At 43.9% G+C, this 22,376-nt stretch overlaps 1 protein-coding gene across 5 annotated transcripts in view; it reads right to left on the reverse strand.

The window, feature by feature from the left end:
* BRSK2 (BR serine/threonine kinase 2) overlaps positions 1-22,376 on the reverse strand; it is a 300,811-nt gene that overhangs the window by 30,531 nt on the left and 247,904 nt on the right. For all 5 annotated transcript variants that reach the window (XM_073604730.1, XM_073604729.1, XM_073604731.1 and 2 more), the window contains exon 18: positions 5,584-5,673. In XM_073604730.1, the coding sequence (XP_073460831.1) occupies positions 5,584-5,673 (90 nt within the window). The remainder of the gene's footprint in view (positions 1-5,583; positions 5,674-22,376) is intronic.

Below are 22,376 nucleotides of genomic sequence, written 5' to 3' on the forward strand. Positions count from 1 at the left end.
ACAACAATCATGCAGCAAATGAAGTCAAACAAGGTCAGAACTCCTATTCTGAATTCTTGTTTCTGGACAGTAACTAAGAAAGAAATGAAGCATAAAAGCCAAACAACAAGCTTTTTCAGAAGTTAAAATCAGCAGTGTCAGTTTGTTTGCCCTGAGTTCAAATCCGGGCCCCATCCTTGCCCGCCTCCTACACTATAATTGAGGCTTTGAAGGTGGCGACAATGAAGCCATGAAATACTATAGGCAGCATCACTGCATACACTGGGATCCTACACGCAGTAGTCATAGGACCAAATGCTTAGGCATTCGGATAGGTTTGGCATAGGGCTACACAGCAGTTTTAATCTATTACTACTAAGAGATTTAGCGAATTAACTCATATATGACTATTCTTGACCATACTGGAGATTTTTCTTTTTGGAAAGAACAGTTTCCCTTCTCTTCAAAATATTTTTTATTCTAAAGAATAGCAGCACTCTAGTGCCGCGTACACATGATCGGACATTCCGACAACAAAACCGTGGACTTTGGACGGATGTTGGCTCAAACTTGTCTTGCATACACACGGTCACACAAATGTTGTCGGAAATTCGGAACGTCAAGAACGTGGTGACGTACAAGACGTACGACAAGCCAAGAAAAATGAAGTTTAATAGCCAGTGCGGCTCTTCTGCTTGATTCCGAGCATGCGTGGAATTTTGTGCTTCTGAATTGTGTACACACAATCGAAATTTGAGAAGCAGCTCTCAAACATTTGTTGTCAGAATTCCGACAGCAAATGACCAATGGAGTCTACACATGGTCGGAATTTCAGACAACAAGCTCACATCGAACATTTTTTGTTGGAAATTCCGACCGTGTGTACACGGCATAAGGCTTGGTTCACACTTTTGCATTGGAAGAAGGTGTGCATAAGCACAAATAGCATTTAGTGGAAGTGAGTTATGTGAGTATTTCAATGTAATGTGTCACCACTTTCAAGCTTCACTGCCTCGTGTAGAGGACTTTCCATAAAAGTGTCCAGCACATAAAATTCCCCCGTGTTTTAGTAATAAGCATAATGCTGTGAAGAAATAATGAAGGAGAGGTAGGCACTATCTTTGGGTTTTGTAGGAGTCATGTTGTAGGCCTACTCAATACCTGTGGGCCTTTGTAGTAGGGTAAAGAGGGTGGGAGGGGTCATAGTTTCCTTAACCTTTAAAGCCCAAGTAAAGTCACAGAAATATATATTCAGTGAGGGACATTGTGTATACAACCTCCATTTCCTAGTCCTTCTCCACTTTCAGGTTATAGCAGTAACACAGAGTGTGTTAATATAACGGGGCAATGTAACAGGCACTCTAATGACCAGCTGTGCCCAGAGCACTTCATAATTTAACCTAAACTGGTCAGACACCCCCCTCTATTCCTCAACACTACTAGTGTGTTATCTCTATTGTAATAAGGAATGTGGTCATTACTTATTTATACCAGTAGAGAGCACAACGGAGTGGGCAGCCAGGATGTTTATTTTCACCAAGAGAAAAATTAGTTTTATGGCATATCTAGCTAAAAATCAGCTACAATTAATAATATATGGTAGTACAGGACCTGGGGGGTTGGTGTAAGACATCAGTTGGGCTTTAGTTATTTTTTTTCTGGTTTCACATCATCTCCTTTTGGGAAAAGTATTGTGGGACAGATGCCATTACAGAGTGTGGATTTCCACAAGAGGAAGGTGGGAACAGATTTAGTATGGATGTATACACACTAATAACAAGAGTAATGTGGATAGTAACCTTCTGAATAGGTCCCTGAATGGGAAGCAAGGGACACAAAGAAGGGTACCCTTCAAATTCAGGAGCCTTGCAAGGATTCTATTTGGGAGAAAAATACTAAGTAGCAAAAAATTTAGTGTGGTACATAGTAGACCTTTTCTAAGGTTCAAGATTGACCGATCCTTCTTTCCACTGAAAACACTGGACTGTACCCTGATTTATGGTGCTTAAAGTACTTATATTTCACATGGCATTGGGGTAGAGACTAACACCCCTATGACCCTCGTACAAAAATGATTTTTCTGGCTTATTGTTATCGTTCTTCCTCATGGACCATCAATCCAAAAAAAGGGAAAAAACTATTGGCTGTCAAACCGAGTTGGGACCTGTGCCAGAGCTATTACCTGCCCACTCTTTCCAGTAGGCATTAAATCTTCATACTTTTTTCCTAATGTTATTACTAACTGTTATTCAGCACCTTGGAAGATCTTCTGAGGAGAACAACATTCTCCTAATAACTAACCATCATAGATCATGGTAATATGTAAAGTGGAATTCTGGTATAGGGAAAGGCTTAGAAGTCTGGGATAGTGGATTTAACATAACTCCTCAAAAATTCCCTTTAACCTCCCAAAATACGGGGTAGCTGTCTCTCTAATCCTCTTCCTTTGTAGCATACTGTTTGCTGTAAAGTGACAGGGGCACCCCAATGCAGACAAAGAGAGTTGTAGGATGGCAAGGCCTAAAAGTGCATGGTGAAAATAGTAAAATGGGGAATATTTACACAGAAAACTCAACTCACACTCCTCTAATTAATGCCTCCATCACCTTAAAAGCTGACCAATGTCACCCAATGCCCACTATAAGATGCAGTACCTGCTAATATCTCTTCTATGTGACAGTGTGATAACATTTTGTGCTTATTTACCAGTTCTAATAATTTAAAGTAATCTCTTAAACCAGAAGGTACACTACTGTAACTTAGTAGAATTGATTTAGCCAAGAATAGTGAAAGCAACGTCACAAAACAGGATTACTTTGATGCAATTTCATTTTAAACCCTATGTGACCTGGACTGAAGCTGATAACTACTGTGGAACGTCTTCCTTTGTTGCTGAAGTATTATCCTTCTACAGTGTGAACTGGACTCAATCGGACCACATGTCCAGAGACCCAGAAAAGGGTGCTCTGGTACTGGTAAAAGGCTAACATAATTTAAGTTAATCTGTTGTCTGCTGGGAACTGTTGTGCTTTCTTGAAGAGCCCCAACTTTGTCGGACAACTTTTTTCCCCATCAATCACAGGCCAGTGGGATAAAACAGGGACTGTTATAGCAAGTTAGCACTGTCTTTATATACTGTTGCTAGGTAAATGCATTTCAGTTCTGTTAATTACTGTTTGTCAGAATACAACAGGTGTTTAACCATACTTCTCAGAGTATTGGTATTGTATTATTGATTGTTAGTATAAGTACACTTGCTAAGAATTTCTACTTTTAAGCTGTGCTTGGCCTAATAGATTCTATGAAATATCTCATGGTCCGTCAGTAAGTGGTGGGTGAGCGAGGTGTGTCATGTTCATGTGTGCAGAGAAATCACAAAACAATTCAGCAGCTCCTCTGGGGGTAGTGCTACACTTTCATTAGGCTGTCTCCATATTAAAGAAAAATCACTACATGTCTTTAGCTTAAAGTGGAAGTAAACCCTCCTATCATTTTCAGCCAAGGAAGCTGCCATCTTGGCCTCTGTTTGATCTGCAACTGCCAAGGAGCTGCACATGTGATCAATTATAACACCAGCCATTGGATGGTTTGACAGTTTGGTTAAAGGCACAACCGATTTGACAGTTACATTCCTGGAATGTGCCAGGAATGTAATGTTTTTTTAAAACATTAATTACAAATCAATGGGTTTACTTTCGCTTTAAGTGTGGTATGATACTCTACTCTATCACAAAATAACAGAGTTGCACATGGCAAATTTTTGGAAAAAAAACTACTTGTGTAATAGAGTGGTGTACATCTCCACTGATACTATACTGTATGTTAAACATAAGTACCAAATTCCAGCGGTATAGAAGCACATGGTGGATTCTGTTCAGTAAAAATTGATTATACAGGCCCTGAATTATTTGTTTTACAAGTTGAATGGCAGAGTTTGTTATGGAAGGTTAAAGGCCCCAATTGCACTTATGCATGTGCATTATTGCATGCCACAAAGGGCGCATCATAGGTCAAAATAATTTGATTTTTATGGGTTGGCACTTCAAAAAATGCGCACACAGGCACCACTGAAAACACATTTTTAATGCAATTCACATTGCATAGCTGTATATGAGGCCTAACTAGATATCTATTGACTGCTCACATCTACATTAATTTTATGTAAATCGAGAGATTTAATAGCTCAGTGCTTTGTCCACATCTGATCCTTGGCTGCATCATAAACCAATAAGTTACAGAAAGTGCCAAGTTATTAAAGATTTGGTTCTCCCAAAATTTCAGCTTTGGGTAAATGTTAGCAGGTTGAACGTAGCAAGAACGCTTACGCTTCTCAAAATGAACCACCACTTTGCCCATGCAGGCTAAAGCAGTATGTTCACATTAGTTCTAGCCCCACCAGCAACCTATACGTATGTTTGCTTTAATTCTCCTATAAACCATTTGGCCACTGGGAGCAACTTTTGACCTGGCTCAGGGCTAAGAGCATGTTCCCGCCCCCCCATGTTGAGAATGCTGGGTGCCAGTCAGGCATCAGCACTGTAACATGGGACAGCACTGTAACATGGGACAAAGCAGAAGGAGTCACATGTTCCTTATACCTGCAAGTACTCTTTGCCCCCTGCAGGCATACAGAGCGCTGGGAAAGAGAAGAAGTACAAGTGTCTGCTGGCAGTGGGAAAACCATTAAAGTGTAACTCCACTTTTGTTGAGAATAAAACATTCCCGTCTGGGTGATCTATGTACATTGCAAGGATTATAACAACCTTTGTTGCAGATTCCTACCCTTTGTTATTCTGAAGAAATCCCCTTATGTTCCTCTGTGCCTCTGTGATGAGTGGGTCTAATGAGAGTGGTTTCATAATTATCTATCAGGTGTGCACCTGCAGAGCACTAATGAGGAAATCTGCTGGGCCTGCATCCCTTTAAACGTGTTCCTACAGGGAGTTTCTCACCAAAAATTAAATTTTTGTTGCAGGGGATGCCTGAAATCTGACTTGTATCTTAGGCAGACTTCTGGGAAAATTGGTGAGCCAATTACACAAGCAGGAACTTATGTTTCTGGGGGGGGGGGGGGGTCAGTACACACTCTGTGTACAGAACAGCTCCAGGTAGCCATATTGCACGACATTTACAGAAAATTACAGCGGCTGCAGATTGAAAAGGAAAGGTCATTTTTAATAACATTCCATTACAATATGACTCGTCTCACAATTTTATACGCTATATTATTTTTTCTTTATTTGCTATTTTTTTCCCCACGAAAGTGGAGTTACCCTTTAAAGTGAGATGGTTGCTTTGCTCTGTATGGGCAAAGCACATGTTCATTTTGAGCACCCTGGTAGCAAGTTCTTTGTTCCTGAACTCCTAGCTCCACTAAATTTCTATTGATATTATAGAAAGGCCTTACACTTCCCGTTGGAATTCTCTTTTGCTTTGCAGCATGGAAAATACAACAGGAAAATTAAGACTACCCCAGTTATAGCAGTCATAGTGGGCCTCTCTGCTGGATTCAATAAGCACCATAAGGAGCCACTGGGTGAATCAACCTACCACCATTGACCGTTTAATAATGTATTTCTTTTTACCCCTTTAGCGGATTCTCACCTGATAGCTGCAGTACAGACGGCTGTTCATGTGAGCTCAAGAGCTGAGTCTGAATTGTTTCCACCACCCGTTTAAACCTCCTGCTGGGACCTGGGACAGGGAAAAAGCATGGCTTTGGTTAATAACCTCACAGAATGTCTGCAGCAACCAAACACCTAAAACATAAAAACTAGAACAGTGTTGTTAAATATTTCCTCCAGTACCACTACAAGGGCATAACCCCACTGTGTCCTTGTAGGAGAGAAGGTGTTTAGTAGAAACATTTGAAACACACTAATTAGGGTTGTCCCGATACCACTTTTTTAGGACCGAGTACAAGTACCGATACTTTTTTTCAAGTACTCGCCGATACCGATTACCGATACTTTTTTTTTAATGTCACGTGACATTTTTTTTTTTTTTTTTAACAGTGCTTTTTTTTTTTTGGGGGGGGGGGGGGGGGGTGAACATTGTATGTGTGTGTTATTTTTTTTTTTTTATAATTTTTATTTTTTACAATAATTTTTTTTATTCTTTATTTTTTTTTTTTTTTTTTTTTTTAATCAGCCCTGTTGGGGGGCTTTGGTGAGATATCAGGGGTCTTAACAGACCTCTGATATCTCCCCCTTGAGACAGAGAAAGAGACAGAGGATAGAGATTCCCCAGTCCCTTTCTCTGCAGCCTCAGCTGCACTGAGAATGAATGGAGAGAAGACAGCGGCTCCTCTCCATTCATAAACTGACACATCCTAATCACAGAAGATTACAATGTTTCAGTTATGTGAATGGACAGAGTCAGCTGACTCTATCCATACACAAAGGAAGGAGGAGGAGGAGGAGGACGGAGGAACGGAGGGGGAGAACGGAGGGGGACAGATAAGGAGAGAGGAACGGAGGGGGAGAACGGAGGGGGACAGATAAGGAGAGAGGAATGCAGGGGACAGCGGAGGGGGACAGAGGAAAGGAGGGGGCATGGAGGAGGATGCAGTGACAGTCAGCTGTGAGCGATCACCGCTGTATGTCACTAAAGCTGGTGAAAGCCGCTGGGGGAGAATCTTGTAACTCCCCCACGCGCCGATCACAGCTGTCCTCTGGGTATCGGGGGAAGCATCGGGAGCATTTGCCCGAGTACAAGTACTTGGGCAAATGCTCAGTATCGGTGCCGATACCGATACTAGTATCGGTATCGGGACAACCCTAACACTAATTATTTCAACTGATTTCATAAAGTGACCTGGAAAAACATACGCTGAAGAAGTACTTAAAAAAAAAAGTGTGCAGAAAAATTAAACTTATGCTTCACCCAATTTGGATGTAGATGCAACTTAAAGATGAATTCCAGGTATGGCAGCTTTTACATAGTTACAATGATTTACTAAAACTGGAGAGTGCAAAATCGAATGCAGCTGTGCATGGTAGCCAATCAGCTTCTAACTTCAGCTTGTTCAATTAAAGTGATACTAAAATCTCAGTTTTTTTTCATTTAAAATAACAAACATGTTATTCTTACTTGCTCTGTGTAGTGGTTTTGCAGAGCAGCCCAGATCCTCCTCTTCGGATCACATGATGTAAACAGAAGCCAGTCATCAGCTTTTTTTTTCTCACACTGACAGCGCAAGGAGAAAGTTGGCTTCTGTAAAAGGGACATTGGTCCCACACAATCACCAGCATGCTGCTAACCAGTGCCCCCCCCCCAGTGCCACCTACCAGTGCCCATCAGTACTGCAAGCCAGTGCCCACCAGTTCTCCTTCACTGATGGGCACTGATGAGGCGGCACTGATAGGCTGCACTGATGGGCACTGATGAGGTGGCACTTATGGGCACTGATGAGGTGGCACTGATGAGGAGGCACAAATATGCCACAGTTATGGGCACTGATAGGTGGCACTGATGGGTGGCACTGGTGGGCACTGGGCACAGATAGGCGGCACCCTTGTCCTGATCGGAGCTCGCCCAGATTAAATTCCAGAGATTTTGCCTTTTTCCCGGGAAACCGGGAATGTTTTAGGCAAAAATGGCCGGTGGGCTACAAAAAGATGGCCGCTGCCGCGAGGTCTAGTTCCCCGTGTGTTCAGTGGAGAGGAGAGGGGAAGCCAATCAGCTTCTCTCTTCAGTGTACAAGTAGACAATTCTCTTGTACACTAAAGCCTATTGGCTGCACGGATCGATCGGCGGGCCCTCCCCTCTCCACTGCACACATGCAGGAGGGCTTAGCTGCGCAGCTGGGGACACTGATGTAAGGAGGCCGGCTCCTCTGCTGGGAACACAGATGTAAGGAGGGGCTTCGCTGCCGGGGACACCTGATGTAAGGAGGGGCTCTGCTGCTGGGGACACAGATGTAAGGAGGGGCTCTGCTGCTGCGGAGACAGATGTAAGAAGGGGCTCCGCTGCCGGGAACACAGATGTAAGGAGGGGCTCTGCTGCCAGGGACACCAGATGAAAGGAGGGCTCCGCTGCCGGGGACACAGATGTAAGGAGGGACTCCGCTGCCGGTGACACTGATGTAAGGAGGGCTCTGCTGCTGGGCACACCAGATGTAAGGAGGGGCTCCGCTGCTGGTGACACTGATGTAAGGAGGGCTCCGCTGCCGGGGACACCAGATGTAAGGAGGGCTGCACTGCTGGGGACACCAGATGTAAGGAGGGCTCTACTGCTGGGGACACTGATGTAAGGAGGGCTCTGCTGCTGGGGACACTGATGTAAGGAGGGGCTCCGCTGCTGGGGACACTGATGTAAGGAGGGCTCCACTGCCGGGGACACAGATGTAAGGAGGGGCTCCGCTGCCAGGGACACTGATGTTAGGAGGGCTCCAATGCTGGGGACACAGATGTAAGGAGGGACTCTGCTGCTGGGAACACCAGATGTGAGGAGGGCTCCGCTGCCAAGGACTCTGATGTAAGGAGAGCTCCGCTGCTGGGGACACTGATGTAAGGAGGGACTCTGCTGCTGGGGACACTGATATAAGGAGGGGCTCCGCTGGGGGCACCTGATATAAGGATGGACTCTGCTGGGGGCACTTGATGTAAGGACGGACTCCGCTTGGGGCACCTGATGTAAGGATGGACTCCGCTGGGGGCACCTAATGTAAAGAGGGACTCCGCTGCGGGCACCTGATGTAAGGACGGACTCCGCTGGGGGCACATCATGTAAGGATGGACTCCACTGGGGGCACCTGATGTAAGGAGGGACTCCGCTGGGGGCACCTGATGGCATCTGGTGGCAGGAGTAGTGGCAGGTGACACGCTCAGGGCTCCCATTGATTCTGCATTATGGTGAGTTGAATGATTTCATTTTATATGGCAATGTAATAATATAAATAATGCGCTTCAATCATCTTGACACAATAACAACCGTGGTGCCTGATTGAAGTGCTAACACCAGGTGTTTGGAGTATCTTTATCTGCTGATTGTTAAACTTTCTGGAATACACATATTTCTATTCTGGTGTAGGATCTGGGTCTGCTGTCAGTCCATCTCTCTCTCTCTTTCTTTCTCCCTCCATCTCTTGTTTATCTCGTTTATCATAGACTCTAACCACACCCCTTTGAGCCATGCCCCTTAAGCTACGCCCAATATTTTGCTTAAACCACGCCCATTCTTCTCCGAGGCGCGTGGCACATTTTCTGGCCCCTGCTATGCCATGCCTACAAATGAATGCCCCACCCCCTAATTATAATAAGACCCCACCTACAGTCAAAAAAGTGTCCCTATGAATGTATTTACAATTTTGACAACTATGGTAAATGTACCCAGTAAGCAAGTGGTTAATGCATAGAATGCATTAAGATGAAAAACCTTCTGACTTTAAAACCACTTTAAGCCTTGAAAAATCAAACAAAAAAAAGGGAACTCATTGGTTTCTATGCAGAGCAGCACCAGATTTTGCACCCTCCAGTTTTAGTAAATCAACCCCATTGGTCCATGCTTGACCACTGTTAAATATGTATGTGCCATGCCTGTTGGATCCCCATAGAAGCTGGAAATCAGTGTAGTCAGCCTAGGCCCCACTACTGCAGAGATTTTCACTAGCTTCCGGGTCCCATGCTGAGCAGCTGCCCTGCTGCATACTGTAGACTTGATGAATGAACACTCAATGAATGCAAAGTACCCTCTTGTTGGATGAGGTGGAGGTCCTGACGTCACCTTTCTGTCTCTTCACCTAGCCCAATCAGGAAACACTTTACATTATGGTTTAGCCACCAAACTACATTTTTTTTCTGTGTGAAGGAGGTTGAATTCAAATGTTCTCAGGCTATATTCTCTGCAGTTTAAACATGTGTTTGTGGAAAATACCGCATTATGACCACTAGATGGTACTGACCATCATAAGAAATTTTTTTTGCACAATTGAATTGAAGAGCGTTAAAAGGGGTTGTAATGTCTCATTCAAAAAATGAATAAATAACAAACATGTCATACTTACCTCCTCTGTGCAAGGGTTTTGCACAGAGTGGCCCCAATCCTCCTCTTCTGGGGTCCTCCAGCGGCAGTCCTTGCTCCTCTCTGCATCGAGTGCCCCGACGGAGAAGTGCTTTTCCTGGGGCACTCGTGCCGGCCTGCGCCCGTGTCCTGCTGCTTTGTTCATTGACACAGACAGCATGACTTAGCCCCGCCCCCCGGCTCCCACGTCATTGGATTTGATTGACAGCAGCGGGAGCCAATGGCTGTGCTGCTATCAATCTATCCAATCAGGACCCGGGACACCAGCTGGAAAGACTGAGTTCAGGTAAGTAAAAGGGGGGCTCTGGGGGGCTGCTGCATCACAGGAGGTTTTTCACCCTAATGTATAGATGCATTAAGTTAAAAAACCTTGAGGGTTTACAACCCCTTTAAGTCTAAGAACATTATCCTAAAGATTTCTTTCGTGTTAATGTGCATTAAGCAAGCCCATTGAAAAGCCACTGTATTCCATTTGCATATATATCATACAGTTTTGTGAATTTTCAACATATCTGCACCATGGAAAACTGCTATTCTGAATGTTTATCACTAGCTCTGCATGATGACTTATGCCCCGTACACACGATCGGACTTTCCGACAACAAAACCGTGGATTTTTGTTCGAAGGTTGTTGGATCAAACTTTTCTTGCATACACACGGTCACACAAATGTTGACCAACAATTCCGAACATGGGAACGCGGTGACGTATAAGACGTACGACTAGCCGAGAAAAAGGACGTTCAATAGCCAGTGCGGCTCCTTCTGCTTGATTCCGAGCATGCATGAACTTTTGTGCGACGGACTTGTGTACACACGATCGGACTTTCCGACAACAAAGTTTTTTTGCCGGAAAATTTGAGAACCTGCTAGTAAATATTTGTTGGCGGAAAGTCCGACAGCAAATGTTCGATGGAGCATACACATGGTCTGACAACAAGCTCACATCCATCATTTCCCGTTGGATAATCCGAACGCGTGTACGCGGCATTAGGCCTCGTTTACATGGGTGTACCTATTCATATGTCTGTACAGTAGGCGGTCTTTCCCTGAACAGGATGCCCTGGTGTTTCAAGCATCAGCATGCAGGCAGTCCTATTCATTGGCATTGTCTATTCGCATGCAGCAATTTGACAGGCGTGTGGGTGCATGTCTCCAAATGCAGATAGTGTGCATTCGGGGGCACGCACCCACAAGGCTTACAGATTAGGACCAGCAGCTGAGTCTGTTAATTAAGCCACTTAATTTGTTGAAATCTTTATCCCTCTGCCCCCTTCCTTCCCCAATAGAACTGCACATGACAAGGTCCAACCACTCATATTAACCCCTGCAGCACTGGAAGATCACAGCTACGGGGGTTAATATGAGTGGCTCCATGTCTCACAGGCACTTATCAAGAGTGTTGACTTTGCCTACCCTTTCTGCCCCCTCCATCATACTTAAAAGCTTTACTCAGATGATATACCGATCCAGGCAGCAATCTTACTACTACACCTCCCCTGCACGTAGAAAGGGTGTTGGCTCTGCATGCAGTAACTGTGCAAATAAGAAATTCCGGACAGCTGCACTCCAATGCAATCACCTTTATTGGTATAAAAAACAGTCCATACAGCAAATGGAGGCAGAAATATCAGCTTTAGATAACATGTTTCACAGCCTCGCTGGTGCTTAGCTGATATTTCTGTCTTCATTTGCTGCATGGACTGTTTTTTTACCAATAAAGGTGATTGCATTGGAGTGCGGCTCTCCGGAATTTCTTATTTTAAAAAGCTTTACTGTCGCTTTCCGTAATAATAACTACTCTATGAATGGAGGAGGTGGACTATTCATTAATCTGCCCCTCCTCATAGAGCACTTTAAAAGCGAACATTACCGCTTGCCGACCGCCGCACACAGATGCACGTCGGCAGAATGGCACAGGCAGGCAAATGGGCGTACCTGTACGTCCCTTTAAATTTGCCGCCTTTTGGGAGCGTGCCTGCAGGTCCCGGGAACTCGATGTTTGCCGATGGCCCGCGATTACGGTGTGGAGAGGTAGAATGGGGAGATGCATTTCCCTCATTTCCCCATTCTGCCTAGTGACATGACAGGGATCTACTGCTCCCTGTCATCGGGAACAGTGATCGCTTTCATGTCAGTGGAAGCCCATCCCCCCCACAGATAGAACACCTCCCTAGGACACACTTAAGCCCTTGATCGCCCCCTACTGTTTAACTCCTTCCCTGCCATTGTCATTTACACAGTAATCAGTGGATTTTTATAGCACTGATCACTGTATAAATGACAATGGTCCCAAAATGGTGTCAAAAGTATCCGATGTGTCCGCCATAATGTCGCAGTCATGATAAAAATCGCAGATCGCCGCCATTACTAATAAAAAAAATAATAATAAAAAAATGCTATAAATTTATCCCCTATTTTGTAGACGCTATAACTTTTGCGCAAACCAATCAATATATGCTTATTGCGATTTTTTTTTACCAAAAATATGTAGAAGAATACATATCGGCCTAAACTGAGAAAAAAATAGTTTTTTTATATATTTTTGGGGGATATTTATTATAGCAAAAAGTTAAAAATATGGCTTTTTTTTTCAAAATTGTTGCACTTTTTTGTTTATAGCACAAAAATTAAAAACTGCAGAGGTGATCAAATACCACCAAAAGAAAGCTCTATTTGTGGGAAAAAAGGACATCAATTTTGTTTGGGTGCAATGTCGCACGACCGCGCAATTGTCAGTTAAAGGGTCCAGTGCCGTATCGCAAAAAGTGCTCTGGTCAGGAAGGGGGTAAATCCTTCCGGGGCTGAAGTGATTAAAGTATGGCTGTATCAAAGAATACAAAGAGTTTTCCGCAGGGGTTTTTTTTAACAGCAGCAAAACATTAGCGACAAAACATTCATATTGATGGAGTGGATCAAAAATGGAGAGTATATTTAAATGTGCAGTAAATTTATTAAAATGACATACTCTGGTTAGGTAAACAAACAACAACATATTACATTACTCATGGCAAAGATGCCCCCAGGAGAATATAATGTGACAATTACATATGCCGCATAAACAACATTGTTATCCACATGAATACCCCAATGCATTTCGACCCATTCTGGTCTTCTTCAGGGGGTTTTTTAATTCTAGGGAAATGTATCAAAAAAAGTGAAGTTAAAATTAAAAATTAGTCAGTATACAGAACATCATTGTACCATTTCAAAATGTACAAAAAAATGTCTCTCCTCATATGGGGAGGTGTATTTACCATTAAGTGAATGACATGATGAAGATGCATCACACAAACCAGATTTGTTAAAAGCATACGAATTCAAGGATCCCAATGACCACGCATATTCCCTAAGCGCTCTCCAGGCAGACCCACAGTCCATCGGACTTGCAAGGGGCCACACACTTGGTCCTGGAAGGGAGGACGGGTGGCAAGGCACCTGCAGTTGGGTATTAGATATTAGTATTAAGGTATTCTATGAGTATCCAATACATATGCGACTACCGACTGGCCCGTACTGGAACAAATATTTAATTAACATTGGTTGGACCTAAAAGTTAAATTATAAAATGTAAGTATTGTTTAAATTGGTTTATAATGATTAATTTTAATTATTAAAATCAGATTAAAATTAAGAATGAAAATACAATGAAAAAGATTGAATGCTAAAGGTGGGGTGTATATGCCAAGGTGAGGGTGTAAAATGAGTGTACTGGGTGTGTGACATGCAATGAATACAAAAAGTGTGACAGCGTATCAAACGTAATGTAAGCACTAAAAGATAAAGTGGAAAAAAACATAGTGTAAATGATGAAAAATAAATAAAACTATATTGCATAATTATATGTGCTATAAAAGATGTGCATGGTGTATCTATTAGGTGAAAGAAACCATATCTTAATTGAGCTAAGCAGCTGATAAAATTATCAATATAGTTTTATTTATTTTTCATCATTTACACTATATTTTTTCCACTTTATCTTTTAGTGCTTACATCACGTTTGATACACTGTCACACTTTTTGTATTCATTACATGTCACACACCCAGCACACTCATTTTACACCCTCACCTTGGCATATACACCCCACCTTTAGCATTCAATCTTTTTCATTGTATTTTCATTCTTAATTTTAATCTGATTTTAATAATTAAAACTAATAACCGATGGACTGTGGGTCCGCCTGGAGAGCGCGGAGGGAATATGCGTGGTCATTGGGATCCTTGAATTCGTATGCTTTTAACAAATCTGGTTTGTGTGATACATCTTCGTCATTCACTTAATGGTAAATACACCTCCCCATATATGGAGAGACATTTTTTTGTACATTTTAAAATGGTACAATGATGTTCTGTATACTGACTAATTTCTAATTTTAACTACACTTTTTTTGATACATTTCCCTAGAATTAAAACACCCCCTGAAGAAGACCAGAATGGGTCGAAATGCATTGGGGTATTCATGCGGGTAACAATGTTGTTTATGCGGCATATGTAATTGTCACATTATATTCTCCTGGGGGCATCTTTGCCATGAGTAATGTAATATGTTGTTGTTTGTTTACCTAGCCAGAGTATGTAATGTTAATAAATTTACTGCACATTTAAATATACTCTCCATTTTTGATCCACTCCATCAATATGAATGTTTTGTCGCTAATGTTTTGCTGCTGCTAAAACCCCCCCCTGGGGAAAACTCTTTGTATTCTTTGGAACATATTTTGGGTTGTGCACCTTCGGGTAGTCTCATACATGTGTTTTTCCATTGGTTTTTAAAGTATGGCTGTATGAGACAGTTGAAAGTTTTGCCTGATTCCAAGCTGTTCTCCGTTGTGATTTATAATACTGCATGCGTCACAATATGTGTTTTGGCACCGGAAATGTAATCCCATGGGTCAAGGTGGCTCTGTCCTCTACTGTTTATAGACAACTATAATTTTCAATGACATCCACAAGTTGAATTTGGATCTCCTATGTTTCAATAAACAATTGAATTATTTGTCAAGATTAGGTGCATAGATGGCAGTACAATGCTGCAGAGGTGTGTGGTGCCCCAGATTCAGCTCTGCTTTCTGGGATTGGACAGCAGCAGCCTGCGGCACTGGATAGGGGCCCTGGCTTTGACAGATAGCAATGGTCCTGACAGCGTTCCTACAAAGCTGTAAATGAAACTCAGACACTTCCGTACATGAGTTGCAGCACAGCGTGACATACTGCAGGTGGTACTGTTGCTATATTTATCTATGCTGAGCTTTTAGGTGGTAATGAAAATGGTTATAGCGCTCACTGCAGAGCACATTATGCAATGTTACTGCATTACAGAAATTGCTTCATGTTAGGAAACTGCTTCTTCTAGCAGTTACAGATGATGAAAGCAGCAGGCCTCTGTAGAGTACCGTGTCAGTCGTCTCCCTTACCTACATTTATGCAAATCCATCGATAGGCCATGTAAACCTGCAGTTCCCGTACAATGAATGTATACTCATAATCTATTTTTCAGTATGTCTAGCATCATGTCTCATGGTATATGCTTTTCTTCAGCAAATTATTTTTTTAAATTTGTTGCAAAGTTTTTCACCTGAAGAATCTGCCAGTAACAGCACTTCTTTTGCAGACTGACAAAACTAAGCAGTCTCCAAATTAACAGCAGTGTTGTCAGCCTGACATTGCACTCCTTCAGTCGGGTGTAGGGCTGTTTATCATGTCTATCAGACAGGCAGCCCAATGGCCAACTGAAAGTGGTTCTAAAGCCAAGACATTTTTTTTTATCTAAGGCCACTTTCACACTGACGGACTATCAGGTCTGCCTGTAAGTTTTCAGGTGGACCCAATCGGTTGAACCATCTATAGCTCTCTGTATGCGTCACAATATGTCTTTTGGCAGCAGATGTCACCAGACCTGTCTCCGCTGACACCCGCCAGCATCCGAGATGAACCTGTCCGCTAAAAACAGACGGACGGGGGCGTGGCCTGGCTCATGGAGGAGTGAGACGTGTCTCTCAGGAGCTCCCGCACACACCGGACTAACAGAGGCTCTCAGCGACTCCAGAACTCCACAGGCAGGTCTGTAATGGGGAAGAGAGGTGGGGGAGAAGGACGACATACCCCTGACACACAAACCGAGGGGGAAATCGACCGTTTTTTCATACATTTGGGACAAAATCAGCACGACCCCCCCAAATCCAAGATGGCGCCGACCCGCTCCTCAAGCTCACATGCGGCCTCACAAGGAGCCACTTCACAGCGCTCCACACCTCACATGACAACCAGGCAGCGCGCCAGATCCCCTCCAGACTCAGAGAATGAATCTGTGCGCTCTGCATATCATTCCCCAACATCGCACCGGTCTTTTAGTGGATGGGACATGGAAGCTTACATCAAAGCTCTCCCTACCAGACATGATTTTGAGGCATGTGTACAGAGACTTGAACGCTCTTACAAACAGGAGATCTCTGAATTACGCAAAGATGTCACAACCAGGCTAGAAGATGTGGAACAATCAGTAGAAGAGACTGTTTCTACACTACAGTCTCATGAAGTCATCTTGCAGGAGCACACAATACAGATACAGCAACTGATGTATCACCAAGATGACCAAGAAAATCGCGCCAGACGCAATAACATCCGTATACGCGGCCTCCCAGAATCAGTGGAAAATAAAGACCTAGCCCCCGCAGTCACAGCAATATTCAATGACCTGCTCCAGAAAGATAAAGAATCTCCTATAGAACTTGATCGTGTACACAGAGCCCTCGGCCCCAAAAACCCAAATCTTGAACACCCCAGGGATGTGATCTGCAGAATCCACTTCTATGCGATTAAAGATGCTATCATGCGTGCAGCTCGCAACCAAGACGCCATATACTTTAATGAAACAGCTGTGACTTTATTACCAGACATTTCCAAGCTGACCCTTGATATGCGACGTGCACTGAAACCCCTCACAGGAGCTCTCCAGGAAAAGCACATTAAATATCGCTGGGGTTTCCCATTTAACCTCTTTGCTTCTCATGAAGGTCGTTCGGCCACACTTCGCACTTTGGGTGACCTCCCAAAATTCCTCGGGACTTTCGAACTGCCTCAGATCCACATCCCTGACTGGCCAATACATGCAGCGACTCCTGGATTCCCGATCGCACCGAACTGGCGAAAACAATCCAGGAAGAACAAGCGCCCAAAGTCGGATTTCCCCAAAGCAACAGATGGATGAATCCCAGCCGCAGAACTCTTGATTAACCACTTCTTTTTTTCACAGGCATTGCGCCGATGAAGCGGCCCCAGTTTGATGGTCACAGTATTGTTGGGACATTATGCTTAGCTATATTATGTCGTCCCTCTTACATGCAAAGTTTGTTTTGTGTTTATAGCAGTACGTTCCTTCCCCAGTTACCAGAGATCCCAAGCCAATGCTGTGATTCCTTACTTTGCTAAGGCCCCCCCCCAGAACCTGCCCTCCTCACTCCATCCCTCATTGCCCTATGTTGCACTGTTACTCTCATTTTATTGACCATGCAGATAGTTGGATTATCGGACCTCATCTATGAGCTTTGTCCGGCTGGACAGCTCATAAAAGTTTAGAGACGCATATGCGACTCTATGGGTCCTGAGTTGCTAAAGTTACAGAATTATTTAAGTTTTATTACCTTTTACTTTTAGTGGTCCGGTGTGTGCGGACCCCTCTGTGGACTAGCCACTAACCCCCTCATAGGATTTTCAGCGCCCTTAGAGGCTTTAGCTGAACTTTGGAACTCAATGTTCCTTATGCGGCCTACGAGGCCAAAGTTCTTCTTTCTCTGTTCTTTTTCTGTTTCTCTCCCTACCTATCCACTTAAACCTACACTACAACTCAATTCTAACGGAGGTTTCTTCTGTACTTCCTCCCACCCCTCCCCCACCCCCCTGGAGACAGCGAGCCTCTCCCCTGTTTTAGTATCCCGGATTATCAGATCCTTTTTCCCATGGCAGTGCAGACCCCCTTAAAAGTCTCCTCCTTAAACTGCAGGGGTTTTAACACCCCAGAGAAAAGGAGGCAAATCTTATATCATTTTCACAAAAACCGTACCCAAATTCTACTCCTGCAGGAGACTCATTTTAGGTCAGACAACATCCCTCATCTCCTCCATAGGCAATATCCCACTTGGTTCCATAGCACTAACCCCACAGCGAAATCGAAAGGGGTTTCGATCGCCTTTCATGTCTCGTTCACACCAGATGTACTAGACACCCTCATTGACCCTCTAGGGAGATATGTTTTCTTAAAACTCTCATATATGAATATGATCTACACTATAATTAATGTTTATTCTCCAAACCAGGATCAACTGCAATTCCTCACCAAGGTATCTACCCGCCTGAAAAGATTCAGCACGGTCAACATGATCCTGGGAGGAGACCTCAATGCCGCTCTGATACCACGCCTTGACACATCAATGGGTAAGTCCTCAATCTCCCCGGCTTCCCTGACCAAAATACGTGCAATTCTCTCAGATTTATCTTTGGTGGATGTTTGGAGGACGTTCCATCCCTCCACCAAAGATTTCACATACTACTCCCCAGCACACTCCACCTACAGTAGATTAGACTATATTTTCATCTCCCAATCCTTACTGGACTTCTTACCCACCGCTTCGATAGGCCTCACTTTGTGGTCTGACCATGCCCCCATACACATGAATCTAGGAAGCATACCAACACAAAAAAGGAGAAATACGTGGAGACTAAATGACAATCTGCTCTCGGACTCAGTCTGCACCCAGGACATTACACAAGCCATCAAACACTTTGTCGCGGACCATGCCCGCGACAACACTAACCCACTGATGAAATGGGAAGCCCTCAAATGTGTCATTAGGGGGAAGCTTATCCAACACGGCTCGAGACTAAAACGCGCGCGAACAGCAGACACCACACGCCTTCTGTCCCTAATAGCCACCTTAGAGGAGGACCATAAACGATCCCCCGATGAAAAAATTCAACTAGAACTTATAAACGCTAGGAGAGACCTCTTGCAAATCTTTACACAACGCTCACTGGTAGCGAGAGACAAAGGGCGATTTGCCCACTACTCACAAGCAAATCAGTGTGGCAGACATCTTGCACAGACTCTACAACCCAGACAGGCCCGGATCCCTATTCCCTGTATTAACTCACCCAATAAAGGCAAAATAATAAATAATTCCTCCATAGTAGAAGAATTCCGTCAATACTATGACACCCTATATAATCTCAAGCCCCAAACACCATTACCCAAAGGCCAAACAGACTCTCTAACTCAATTACTGTCCTCATACATCCAGGAAACTGCTCTCCCCACCATCCCGGCCTCTGAAGCAGAGGACTTGGAATCCCCCCTGACCGACTCTGAATTCCAACTCGCCATTAAAAATCTAAAGAATGGTAAAAGCCCAGGTCCAGATGGATTCTCCTCACGCTTCTATAAGACATTTGCACCTTTGTTATCCCCCCTTATGGCCAAAGCATTCAACGCCATAGATGAACACTTATCTCCCTCCCATACCTTATTACAAGCCCAAATAGTAGTCATCCCAAAACCAGGCAAGGACACCTCTTTATGCTCTAACTACAGGCCTATATCCCTACTAAATATAGATCTTAAATTATATGCTAAGATCCTAGCGAACCGTATCTCTCCTCTTTTACCAAATCTAATACATAGAGATCAAGTGGGCTTTGTCCCTGGACGTGAAGCCAGAGACAATACCACTAAAACTATCCACCTCGTGGCATATGCCCACCGTAACCACATACCGACCTGCCTTCTCTCCTGTGACGCGGAGAAGGCCTTTGACAGGGTCAGTTGGCCCTTTCTTCGGGCTACTCTCTCTCAAATAGGACTAAGACCCAGGATGTTAGCCCACATCATGTCACTTTACTCTAAACCCTCAGCCACAATTTTAGTTAATGGAACCCAATCAGAGAAACTCACTATTTCAAACGGCACGAGACAAGGCTGTCCCCTCTCCCCCCTCCTATTTGCCTTAGTAATTGAACACCTAGCCCAAGCCATTAGAGCCAATCCAGATATACGAGGGATACAGACCCCTTCCGCACAATGCAAACTTTCCCTTTACGCAGACGACTTGCTCCTCTATGTGACCAATCTCCACATCAGTATACCATCCATACTGGCCGAGATCAACCGATTCGGTGGTCTCAGTAACTACAAATTGAATATTTCTAAAACAGAGGCACTGAACATATCCCTACCTCAACCCACCCTCTCCTCTCTTAAGGCTAATTTCTCTTTCCAATGGCAACCAAAATCTATCTCATACCTAGGCACGGCCATCCCAAGCCGCGCCTCCGAACTATACGCCCTAAATTACAGTCCACTTCTCACGAAACTCAGACGCCTCACTGATAGTCGAGGAGACCTACCAATATCATGGTTTGGCCGCATGAATGTACTGAAAATGGATATACTCCCTAAACTATTATATTTATTTCAAGCCCTCCCAATAGCTCTGCCAGCTGCCTTCTTCCGTACTCTCCGCTCTATGGCCATACGATTTGTGTGGAGGGGAAACCATCCCAGACTGAAACACAAACTTCTATGTACTCCCATTTCCAAAGGAGGAACAAGCCTCCCAGATTTTGAACTCTACCACACAGCAGCAGTGGTTTCCCGTTTACTGGAGTGGTTTCCTCGCCCACTAATTAAAGCTTCCACTTTAGTGGAACAGGATTTATCTTCAATTGATCTCCGTGCTCTGCCTTGGGGCTATGAACGGACTCATAGATCTCTTACTAGCCTGTCTCCACTGACCAGAGATGCACTGTTAATCTGGTACCGCAGAAAAGAAAGATACTCACTTTCCACGGAACCAAGTCCCCTTACCCCTCTATTTGACAACCCAGCTCTCCCAGAAGGCGGCTCAATACAGATCATAGACGACCATAACAGAGACACCTGGCCCACGGCACGACAATTTGTCGATAGCACACTGGGTACTTTTACATCGAGATCAAACATCACATCGCCCAAAGTAACATGGTTAACACGGCTGCACCTGACAACCTACTGTAAAAAACTACATGACTCCAAACAGATTCACAGACCATTGACTGGCTTTGAACAATTATGCACATTCTCAGAAACCCCCCGTCACACCCTCTCATTGATATACAAACTGATTATAGAACATACCCACGACACCTTACCCAACTACACTAAAGCTTGGTCAGAGGAACTCGGGAGGGAAATTACCGATGCTGAATGGGGTAAAGCTTTTATCTTCACCCATAAATCAGCCATCTCATGCTACACCAAGGAAAAAAATTACAAGGTTCTATCAAGATGGTATCGAGTGCCTACGAATCTCAGGATCATGTTCCCATCAACCAATGACACCTGTTGGAGATGTAACTCTACGAAGGGTACGTATAGCCACATATGGTGGGAATGCGATCTGATAGGCCCGTTTTGGACCCAAATTTTCCAAATATATACAGAAATTTACGATAAACCAATCACTCCCTCCCCATTCATTGCTCTCCTATCAATATTACCTGGCAAAATCAAGTCACAAAAACACAATCTCTTAAAAATTTTTCTCAGCAGTGGTAGACAACTAATTGCCAGACACTGGAAATCCACTACTCCCCCATCTCTTTTGGAGTGGGTAAGTGAACTAAACAACACCATGCTTATGGAGGAGATGCAAGCCAGAGCCATAGACAAATACGCAAAATTCTCCTTTATATGGAGCATATGGAGGCATTACTCCACCTCAGATAAGTTAAAAAATAGACTCACAGCTATGAAGGCACCTGGCCAAGCTACACACTCTGCTGGTTCCACACAACCAACCCAACACTAGAGGCCCCGACTCCGGAGGAGGCTCGCTGTCCCCCCCCCTTCCCCCCCTTCCCCCATCTTACCTACCTCGCTAGTCCTCCCCCTGCTCCTACCCCCACCTCTTTTCTTCCCACTACCTGCTATTCCAACTCTTTTCTCTATTCTTAAACCCCTCTTTTGGGCTTTCTTGAGTCATGATCTTACTTTTTACCTATAGTATTCTGCTCTTTAACATCAAGCCTCTCGCAACCCCCAACAGACTGGCTGATTGCCAGATGTTTATACGCTGTTGGTATTCAGATTACTTATCTATCCACTCCAAGTCCCTGGACACCTGGACGCAGCATGATCCCATAAGGGGCGTCCAGGTCTCGGGAACCTTAGTTAATAAGACCAACAACACAAGTTCCGATAACTGTTGAGATAACACACTATATTAATATTGAAAACAGAATGCATAACATTGTACTGATTTGCCCAAGTATGTTTGTTTCTTTATTATTGACTCAGATTGCCCGATGTCGGGCATCTGATCTTATTTATGTTCTTATTGTCCAC

This window comes from Aquarana catesbeiana, linkage group LG11 (genome assembly GCF_042186555.1).
Source record: "Aquarana catesbeiana isolate 2022-GZ linkage group LG11, ASM4218655v1, whole genome shotgun sequence".
Lineage (NCBI taxonomy): Eukaryota > Metazoa > Chordata > Amphibia > Anura > Ranidae > Aquarana > Aquarana catesbeiana.